Raw genomic sequence first — 11,719 nt, forward strand, 5'->3', positions numbered from 1 at the left:
TGTTTATTTCCCTCTATCATTGACCACAATAAAGCACTACCTTGATATTTATTTACTAGAACCTGTTTTTTAGAGCACTATGTGATTGTGACGACAAATCCTTGCTCAAATATATCAAGGGCATCTGATAGAAGGATTTGATACTATTTGAATTGTACAAAAGAGTAGTTTACATATAAACATTTGCATTTCTTTTTTTTTCTATGCCTGGTGTCTAAAAGGCTTTGCAGCTATTAAGCAACGATGAAACACATAAAAATTTAAAAAATCAGTTTGTAAAGTTTTTTTAATTGCATTAAGACAGCAGTTCGTAACAAACTTTATAGCATTGATCAGACAACACTACATTTGCTTTTAACACAAGATATAAAAATGTAATGCTTTCATTTCAAGTGGGTTTAATATTCAATTTCAAAACGAAAAAAAATCTGATTAAATTATAAAATGTACTAATCTGCAGGAGAAAAAACAACCCAGAGACTGATGAGGTAGTACATATCAAATGTAACCTTCTTTTACAACAGTCTACTTACAGTACAAACATTTCCATCTATTAATATATAGTTGTGTATGAGTATGCATAATTTTACTGAGCATAGTTCTATAGCTGCTAGTGAGTAAACAATGAGCAACATAATAACAATGTTTTTATTAATAATAAAATAAATAATACTAGTAGATCACAATGAAATAACACATGTACTGTAAATTCAGTAAATTGTAAATATCCTGACAGCAAATTTTAGAGTGAATAAATTGTGGTTCTTATTTATTACTCTGGAAATAGTAGCACTTTTAAAAGGAAAAAAAATGATACTTTCAAACATTGCAGGTTTTGGGAAGCCATGGGATGTTTAAAGTAAATTAAAGTAGTTTAGTTAAGGCATTGTCTATTTCCATCTTGATAAATAAAATGATATTGTAAATTAACACTTGTGCTTAAAATATACCTCAGACATCATCAATTATTTACTCTAATAAACTTCTGGGAATCATTTTTTTTTTAAAATACACCAGCCAAAGCATAAACTAAAGCAAAAATATAAAATACATAAAGTATTTTAAGTATTATATGCCTATTTACAACTGGACCAAAATGTGAGATACTGAGATCTCATTCTTTACCACATACAGTTCTTGCCTAGTGTCCTGTCATTTTAAATAATAAGTAAAAACTTTTAAAAGGACGAAATTTGTGTAATAATTGTAACTGAATGTTTCATAGTTATATTGTACATATTAGTAACATATAAAGCAAGTCAAAACACACAGTAATAGCTAAAGACCCAAAAGAGATAAACCAGATAACATTAGTAAAGCAAAAGTTTTGTGAAAATCTAAGTTAAAAAATATTAGAAGTAGAAGCAGTCTACATAATTTAATATTTTTGGTTCAAAAAAGCATCAACCATGCTGTTTCTGATTAGTGCTTTCGCATTGATTTTTTAAATGACTCTACTACACCTCAAAGTGGCCAAAAAGGGTAGGCAAGTGTAGTAGCATAACAAAACACATATGATAATAAAATACATTCTGAATGAGACCGCAGTATTTGTACTCTTGGTTTACTTGAGTGGCTGGTATTACTACAAATGTCTTGTAAGGCCTTAGTTATGATGCAATTACAGATTCTAGTTAAATACATATTACCTAGAATAAAATAACAAAGATATCACACAATTCAACAACTTAAATAGTTTAAACTGTCACAAACATTTCAGCAGTAATGTCTTAGAAGAATATTTTCCCAGGATTCATGATACCATTGGGGTCAAAACACTTCTTGACCTCTTTTAACACTTGTATTCCAGTCTCTCCAAATTCTTTAGTTAGGAGTTTGCGTTTACCCATGCCAATGCCATGTTCACCTGTGCAGGTACCGTCCTTCTCCATGGCTAGACTGGAATGGTAAAAATAAAACCTGTCACAAATAAGTTACATTAATACACCATGGCATGAAAAATGTCAATAAGCTTTCCTTAAGATGATCTAAAAAATATCCTTGTGATTTTACTAAATATATTCTAAAAATTTAGGAACTATATATTTATTTTGTGATTTTGATTCCAAAATAAAAAGAATAAGAAAATGTTATACTGTGTCTTTAAGTCATTTTCATGGTAATCAAGTAGGCCTACTTAACATTAGTATTTTTAAAATTAAAATTCTATTAGACAACTTTAATATCCTGTGGGTAATGGTCTCTCTGTGATGAATATTAAATTAAAACAGGGATTCTATTTTTAATAACTTCTGACAAAAACTTCAACTATAGAAATGAAGATTCCAAACATCGCATACTTAGTAATGGAACGCAGTCTTAAATATGTGCTTTGATATGGATTATTAACATTATCTATGAAAACATTATGGGCCTAAATGGATGAATTTTAATGAAGCGGGATCTTCCCTTATGCTTAAAACATAAATTTGACATTGGTAAATTTGACGGATTTTCTTGTAATAAATCCCAAACTAGTCCGGGGTATGTACTACGCTGGTCTTTTACGTCCTTTATCCAGCATTCTTTCATTAAAAAAAAAAGACAGACTGAGTTCAGCAGCACAACCATGTAGAAAGTCCAGATATTCTGGAACAGCCTTCTGATTTTACTAGATTATACTAGATATTTCTGAACATTTATGCTTATTTTAGTATCTTGATTCCAGAATAAAAATAACCAAGAAAATGATGGGTGTCAAAGTATGTTACTTTAAATTTAACTAAACAGTAACCAAGTCCAAGTAATGACACTAGCTTTGTGTTTTTGAAAAGATAAGGACAAAGATGACTCGTGTTTTTAGATAATCATAAATATGTGGAGCATTTAAAAAATACAGTAATCTACCTAAATATTTTAAATAAACCGGGGAGTGATCTCCCCTAAACTTTGTAGAATATTCTTATATAACACTACAGGTATGGCGACTTGGGATAAAGACATGATTTTTAAGTACTTAAACTTTTAAAAATAGAATAGAATCTCCTAGAAAAAAGAATTGCGCATCAAGTGAATGCCAATCAATATTGTGTACAATAGTGCGGAATATTATAATTACTCTATAAATTCACATGTTTTTTAAGAAATCGGAAATAGCGTAAATTACTACTTCCAGTCAACGGAAATTGCTCAAAAATTTGAAAGAAGGCAGAGAATTAGAACTTTTACTTACAAGTGAAATTTCATTTATTTATTTTGAAACAGTACTCAAGTTATAGGCTTTTGAAAATTTGAAAGTAGAAAAAGTACCGGTAACCGGAAATTGCTGAAAAGTTGATACAGAACTACAAATTTGATATAATACTTATATATGAAATTTCATCAACCTCAAGGGTACTCAAGTTATCATGTTCACTTTAATACTTCCTCTATACTTTGTGTAAGAGAAAGGAAAAAAATTGAAATGCTGTGCATAAATTTGGTATTGGTTAACTTTACTAATTAGCTTGTCAAAATTCCCTAACCAATTCTAAACCAATTTTAAACCTGCAGTCTACATTATAAATTTTAAAATGTCTAATCCAGTGAAGGTGGTTATCTTATGTCATGATTTAATTAGGATATAAAAAATGTAAAGTAATGAACAACTAATATGATTCATAGTTGCTTTTGCTAAGTTATTATTGGCATTTAACCATTAACTTCCCATTGCACCTGCCACCCTTTAGATTCCACAGCACTCAACATTACCATCTCACCATACTAGTGATAGTGCATGATTGCTAACCACAATGTCCTTAGTTCAAACCTTTGGGGACAGCAACCCAACCAGGAGAGAACTCAAAATCAAACTGCTGCTTCCTTGCAGACTGTTCTTGGTTAAACTAAGACTATAGAAGCACACCCAGAAAGAAAAGCAGACTGAGGTTTAAATTAAAAGGGAGTATAACATGTTGAAATACTTAATTATGTTGGAGGAAATTGCCTTCAATAATAGAGTTAAGAATAAAGAATGGTTTTGATAAGAAGCAAAAGAAAACCCCATTGAATTTGTTTAAAAAGAAATCTACAAAAAAACATTTTTGGGTGAGCTTTAAGGAAATGTTAATTACAATAATCTTGGGAAAGTGACAATAATGTAAGAATTTTCAATGCCTTTTGAGTAATAAGTTAATTAACTTAAAAAGAGCGACAATAAAAATGAACACCATTTGAATTGAATTTAGATTTCTTTAAAACCTTAAAGATTATGAACATTTAAATAAGTCTAATAGTTACTTACAGTTATTCTACTTTAAAAATAATGAGATGCACAAACATTTATTAGTTTCATAAACATAAACAGTGATGTTAAGGCTAAGAACAAACTGAATAAATTATTTTAAAATGAGCAAAAAAATTATACCAAAATGTGATCAACTATTTTAGTTTACTGATAACAATATTTTTATCAGTTTGAAATAAAAATGTTGCTGGAAAATGCTGGTTATGGGAGACCATTGTATACATACATGTGTCACCATAAATGACAGCATGCCATGATAAACAGTCCCCCCCCCCCCTCCAACCAGTTACAAAAATTAATCTATATCATTAATTTTAATAAATAGCATAGTCGTACCCCCACAACTGCATGATTTAAGAATGACCACCAATAATTAATCTTTCACTGGTCCCACACTAGCTCAGAGTTAGCATAAAGTGGTGTGTGTTAACAGAGCAGGATATAGATGGATTCAAAATTTCTTTATGCTAGCACTTTGGGGAAACTGCAGATAACAAAGGAACAACCAATGCTATGGTTATTTATTATGACTAACACATTCTACTGCTCTAGAGACCAAAATTTGTAGAACAGGGATTGGAAAAGCATCAAGCATTGGTTTCTATTTAAAACATAAGCTCATTAGCACTAATAACTGACACAAATAAAATTAATCTATTATGAATCATTTTTCTTTACAAAGTAAAGAAAACAGTCCAATTACTCACTGTGCAATCTGACTAGCTAAAGCCATGTAAAAATCATTTTGGACTTTGTCCGTGGTCATTAAAAAAGCCACATGAAAATTTCCATCACCAACATGACCAAGAACATGAGCTGGCAAGAAAACAGACTTTAAATGAGAAAAAGATAGACGATTTAACACCGTGGTTCACTTTGAAAATAGCAGATCTTCACACCTTTGAATTTTGATGTAAAAAAACAAAGCATGTTAGAAAGCAAGCAATATCATGTACAAAGAGCTTTCAGTTGATATCTTACTTTTCTTTTTTAAAAATGGCATCAACTATTTTATTTAACTTTAATTGATTATGCCAAGTTAATCTGAAAACTCTTTTAAAATTGCAACTCAAATGTATTGGGTTTTTTGATTTACACAAAAAGCATCTAGCCAACAATACAAAAACCAAATCTTGTAAAGTAACGGTTATATAGTTATATAAGAAAATGGATTTTCTTTCTCCCCTTCCCTGTCACAATCTACTGACTGAGGCTCTGGCTCTAATATAATCTCTAGCAGTTATATAAACCTGATACATTTGAGCTGATGCAGAACTCAACAAAAAAAACATGCAAGCAAGTAGTTTAGAGCAACAGTAGACAGGCAATCTTCAAGTACTCACTAAGCCATTTTAAAATGAAGATCTTGAACTTTTAAAAATGTCTCTTTGTCTGCATGGTTAACAGGGAAAAATACATGGAAATTTCCATCTCCTACATGCCCTACTATTGGTCCTGAAAAAATGTCCATAAATTTAAAAAATATATAGGCAGATGTCTAATAATGTAATAATCATAATTCAAAATTTTCAAATCAAGAATTAAAATATACAAATTTAAAAAAAAAAAAATTCAAAAATTTCTTTTAAAAAAAATTATATTTATATATTGCTTTATAACCCTACCATAATCTATGCAAGGCAATATAAACAGCTAGTTCAATATAAAATGAATGCAGTAAATTAAAAACATAGTTATAATAAAAAAGAACAGAGTTTGTGTAGGTTGTGTAATGAGCTACAGATTTAAAAGTTAAGTCTTCTAAAACTAATTCTTTAAACAACCTTGCTCTACTTAGGATGACACTTGTGATTTTAAACTTAGTTTTTGTAGAAGAAGACTTAATAATTAAAAGCTATATTTGCTTACCTTCAACTTGATACTTATTTCAAGTTTTAAAATAAATCATTGCCTAGACATGGCTAACTAAAAAAAATTGTTTTGTAACTGCTAATCGCTTTATAATGCTGTGCTGTTGTAACACAGTTACCCAATTTTTAAAAATGTATCTGCTGTATTTTGTCCCTTTTGTAGTCATGGCGGACAAGACAGGTGGGGGTGTTGTGAGCTGTTTTCTCATTTAAGTTTTTTTTTGGTCAGGAATTTATTTCATGATTGAAATTAGTTTACAATGAAGAGACGTTCATTTTCTATACACTGTTTTGGTGTCTTAAAGAAAGGATTTTACATACAATGAAACATGTAATTTTTACTTCTGCATGGTTATATCCAGCAGATTGAATGAATGCACTGCTTTTGACAAACACAATGCATTTATTGTTATTAATCTGATCAGTATTGTAATATTTGAAAGGCAAAACTAAATAAAGTATATATTTTTTAAATGATCACAAAACATAGTGAAAACAAATATGACAATGAGGCATGGTTGTTTTTGGGGAACATCATTACCTAGGAGAAGTAAAAAAGTAGGTCAAGCAACAACATAGCTTTTACTAATAATGTTGTTTTACAAAAAATAGCAAAATTAGAAAATAAAAATGAAATGATCACTTGTTGAACTGTACCTAATACATTTGCTTCATCAATCCACTGTTTTGTCTTGACAATAACTTCAGGTAAGTGAGATATAGGAACACACACATCAGTTGAGTAAGGCTGAAGAAAAGTTAAATTTTTTATTTTTAAAAAAATCATGCTGCATTTTAATTACATACAGTTTTATAAATTGTAATTTTTATTTTTTATGTTGTTTTAAGAAAACTTAGCTTGTAGGAATTTGTCATAGGGGAGGTTTTTAAAAAAATTTCATAATTAAATTTTTAAAATTTGTCACCTTACTCCCGGGGACCAAGGCTGTACAAGAATAAATCATTTCATGTCTTGCTTTCCATAATCGTTTTCTTTCATCTTCATCTGTGGCAATTTGCAGTCCTGATCCTTCATTCATAGTTATCACTTCCTCTAAAAACAATAAAATAATGAGTTTACTTTAATGAGAAATATATAAGTTATTATAACATTGTCAAAGAAAATATCTGATTTAACTCTATAAAACTTAAAGTGACTTTTTTTTGTTTCAGCTAGAAGAGTAAAATCATCCAGTTGATCTTCCATCTGTGTTCAAGTGTTCTAGTTCTAATACAACAATATAGACATTAGCCAACACTTCTGCAGCTGTACTTTAAATTTTGCACATTTGGTTGCTCTTGTAATTAAGGTCACAAAAAATAATGTTAAAGGGTACTGACCAACCATACTAAAATACCTACTAATAGTATTAAACTGATCTTCAAGTCCTAGTGCTGGCCCATGAAATTCAAGGAATAATGACTGTGCCACAGGCATATTAAATTTGCTGTGTTTATTGAAAGCCTCTATTGCTTTATCATCCAAAAATTCTGAAATAAAGGGAAACAGTGTAGATTAAAAACAGAAGCAATAAAATCCAAAGCCCTCACTCAGTTGCCACTGATTCTCTCAGCTCCAGACCAACAAGAACATTACAATTTGGCACTCTCATTCCTTATGGCAGCCATGGACAACTAAATAACAAACCTAATTTTGCCATGGGTATTCCACTTTGAAGAATTTGTACTACAGTATCAACAGCTGCTTGGACTGTTTTAAAATGACAAACTGCAGCTATAGTCTGGAAAAATAAACGTTCATAAAATATAATTGATTTTAAATTTTCAGAAAATATTATCATATACAGGCAAGTATCAAACATTTATTAAGAAATGGATGTGTGCCATTTTTTTGTAATACGTGTATTTATAAAAAGCAAACAAATGCAAGACCAAATTAAACTGAATTTTTAATGTAGCCTGTTAACATTAGTCAGCTTTTATCTATGCCACACATTACATGTAAAAACATAGATGTTCATAATGTGGACAGTTTTCAAACATTTGTTTACCAAACAAGATGCTATCTGAGCTCAAACTCTTTTGAAGTATAACAGATTGTATTGCATGTATCATATGGAGCCTGACCTTTTCTGGGATGCCATACAGTCGAACTGTAGCTTTTGTAATAACTCCCAAGGTTCCTTCTGAGCCAACAAACAAATTAGTCAGATTGTACCCAGCTGAAGTTTTTCTGGATGAAAACAGAATAATAACATAAGAAGCTGTCATAGGGTTCCATAGAAAATAACAGGCATTCAGCTGTTGATTTGTTGTTTATGTAGCGGAAACTTCTGTGAATAGACCACAATTACATTCCTAATATGCCACACAATTAACAAAGGTCATTTGTTCTTAAACAATTTTAACTACCACAGTTTCAAAAATAGTTTAAGGTCATTATTACTTACTTAGTCCTTCTATCTTTCCCTGCAGTGTCAATGACCCTACCATCAGGCAAAACAACTTCTAGATTTAGAACATTTTCACGCATAGTTCCATAACGTACAGCATTAGTACCCGATGCACTTGTAGCACACATACCACAGACTGATGCATCTGCTCCAGGATCTACAACAAAAACGATGTATATTTTGTATACAAATGGATTTTTAACTGAAATTATTCAAAATAAAAATATTAATATTGTTTTGCAATATTTGTATTCCTACTCAACCCTTCCTACTTCATAATTAACTTTTTAAAAAATTGCTTTACATTTTTAACATTTATACTAAGTTTGTTGTTCCATGTTTAGATGTTCTTGGTTGAACTTACTAAGGCTATGGAAGCACATAAATAAAGAGAAGCCAGTTGAAGTCATAGTCAACAGAGCCATATGGCGCATAACAAAGTGACAACTAATAGTTAATATATAGAAAAAACCTCTGATATTATTTAATCTACTTGCTGCATGTGATGAGGAAAGTGATTCTAGATCGTAACAATTTAAACCTACCAATGGTACAGTATGTTAAACCTTACAATGGTGCAGTACTTCAATATGTTAAACCTACTTTTACTAATGGTATAGACAAATAGTTGGGAAAGAAAATATTTACACAAATCGCACTGATGTAAAGTGTTAAAATCCTATGTTGTTCTGACATGTCCACACCAAATATTTTATTTATTTTCAAAAGTCAACTCTTTTGGTTTGAAAATAACAACGACAAAAAATATTTCAGTTCTTTTAACTTTCTCATATACGAAGTATGGAGTAATTATTGTAACGTAATTGCCCAAAATATCTAAATCGCGATTTTTACATATCTTTTTACACCAAAGTTGGAAACCAAAAACATAGTAGAAAGTTTAGGGAAGATCACTCCTGCTTTATTTTAACTTTTTTTCGCCTTTTGATTTTATTTTTAATTAGTTTGGAAAAATTAGGCTTGAATATTACTTACTTTAGAGCAATTGTACCAAATAATGGCTTTTCGGTCATTTATTTTAGAAAATATTGGCTTTTATAAATGGCCTTTTTGGAGACAGCATAATAATCTATTTTTGGTATGTTTTATGTTTATTTGAAAATTGCTTTTTGTTATACACTTGGTGTAACAAATCTTAAAATACAAAATTCTACCCAGAGAAATATGCTAGATTCTCTAATATGACAATATTTTAACAATGGTACCTATTGGGAACCAAAGGCCTGTGTCTCTAAGATAAGCATTCAGTGCTATTCTCATCACACCAGGTCGAACTGTACAGTCAAAGTCTTCTGCATGAACTGACACTATTTGATTCATTTTCATCAAGTCTAGACTGACACCTCCCTGTAGGTAACAGTATAAAACAAATCAGTTTAGAATAAAACAAGTTAATAAAAAGTCTAGTGACAATTTAAGCGCAATTTCCTTAATTAATTTTTTGTGACCGAACAAAAGGATATTTTTGAAAACTTTCTTCGGCAATATTGTTCTAAATTATGGCAGGAATCGATTGGTAAATGTTTCAAGTCGTCTGGTTTCAAGTGGTCTGGTTGCAGAGATATGGGCCAAAAACTGCATTTTTTCGAGGTTTTTTGGCTTTTCCGGGAAATCCAGGAAGGAATTCCGGGAATTTTTTTGGCCCACAATCATCCTCGGAACTTGCTCAACATATTTGCTTTTGGAACTAGTCCTCGATATTGCTTCGTTGAGGAGGAGATACGACTTAAAGCTGCGGACACACATCCATCAATCACCAGAAATGACGAGTTAATAATCGCAATCGTCAGTATGGAAATTGCGCTAAAATTTTCACATACAGCTTCATTGACAGTAACATAAGAGAATCACATTATACACAGCAGTTTGAAAGAATTATGGTGTTTCCTTGATTCCATCTAAAAAAATATTCTAAAATGTGTTTTAAATGAGATTTAAAAAAACAACAGCCATTTAAGTGATTTAGAAAAAAGAAAAAAACAACTTAAATTTGTTTTAAGTGCAAGCAGTATGTAAGACTTGAGAGTCTAACCTGTAATGCATTGACACCACCTTCCAAACCAGTTCCACTTCCAAAAGGAACAACAGGCACTTTATTGTCGTTACACAACTTGAGAACTTTGCTTACATGTTCCACAGATTCAGCAAACACCACAACATCTGGCATGTGAACACTGTATAATGATTGAAATTAAAATTCTTAGTGTAATTTATTTTTGCATAGCGTTGGTTAACATTAAAAAAGTAAAATATGCTTCCTACTCATGATGAGATTCATCGTGTCCATGTTGCTCTCTAACAGCCTCAGCAGTTGAAACATTTGGGTTTCCAACAATATTCTTTAGTTTATCAACTAACTTTGTTGTTACTTTTGATTGATTTGTAATCTGCAATGACACAATATATTTCAGTAAATGTGCATATGATAAATGAAAAACACTTTGTGTTGAAAAGTTGAGAGAATGCAAAATACATTTTAATTAATTAATTAATTATACATTAATATAGTAAACTGACAAATTTTATAACAGGCCTAACATTGTTTTGAAAATGCTATAATCTAATATTTCTAATTAATTATTTATGGCATAGGACTTACTGCTGTAACAAAACTGTGTGCTGTAACATAGTTTTTTGAGACTTGCTTTAAGCAATTGCTTATGCTATTAGAAAACATTTTGAATTTTTTTCCTGGTTAGCTTCAGTAGATTCAAAACTGCTAACAGACAGCTAGTCTATAAATGTGGCAAAATCTGTAAAGATAAGTCAAGTTGGAGTTTGGCCTTGTACCACTGTACTACTTTAACTTACAGTCAAGTATTTGGCCTAATTATTTGTAATCATGGCTCCATTTGTCATGGATGACAGTTGACCTACTCTCTTCTCTAAGACAAGGTGTTGCATTTTATAGGCCTATTAGATCTAAATAAATGAAGGCACTTGATGCTAAAAATAAAAATGTTATATTTTTTCAGTGTTTTCATTTTATTACTTAACTGACTTCACTTTTTTAATCTGCAATAAATTATGGAGTTTTATTTAAAACTCTGGAATGACTAAGGCCTAGTTGTATGACCCAACATTAACTTCAGCCTATTGTATATCATTTTACAGTTACCAGTCTAGTAACTAGAATACAATATGGTAATCTTTATTCATTCGACATTGTTTTGTGAGCTCCAAAGAAT

The 11,719-nt window shown here is 30.6% G+C and overlaps 1 protein-coding gene across 1 annotated transcript; it reads right to left on the reverse strand.

Moving 5' to 3' along the window:
• Positions 1 to 268: 268 nt before the first annotated feature.
• On the reverse strand, positions 269 to 11,284 carry LOC131933739 (putative D-lactate dehydrogenase, mitochondrial; the record flags this gene model as incomplete). The annotated part of the gene is given in 12 exon segments (XM_059290346.1): positions 269 to 1,899; positions 5,569 to 5,680; positions 6,754 to 6,844; positions 7,023 to 7,150; positions 7,459 to 7,587; positions 7,745 to 7,838; positions 8,185 to 8,290; positions 8,508 to 8,667; positions 9,737 to 9,878; positions 10,564 to 10,705; positions 10,794 to 10,918; positions 11,131 to 11,284. Coding segments are annotated over 12 exon segments (1,476 nt in total). The 3' UTR covers positions 269 to 1,730.
• Between the last annotated feature and the right edge of the window lie 435 nt (positions 11,285 to 11,719).

This window comes from Physella acuta, unplaced genomic scaffold (genome assembly GCF_028476545.2).
Source record: "Physella acuta isolate Inbredline_101_S28 unplaced genomic scaffold, ASM2847654v3 ptg002612l, whole genome shotgun sequence".
Lineage (NCBI taxonomy): Eukaryota > Metazoa > Mollusca > Gastropoda > Physidae > Physella > Physella acuta.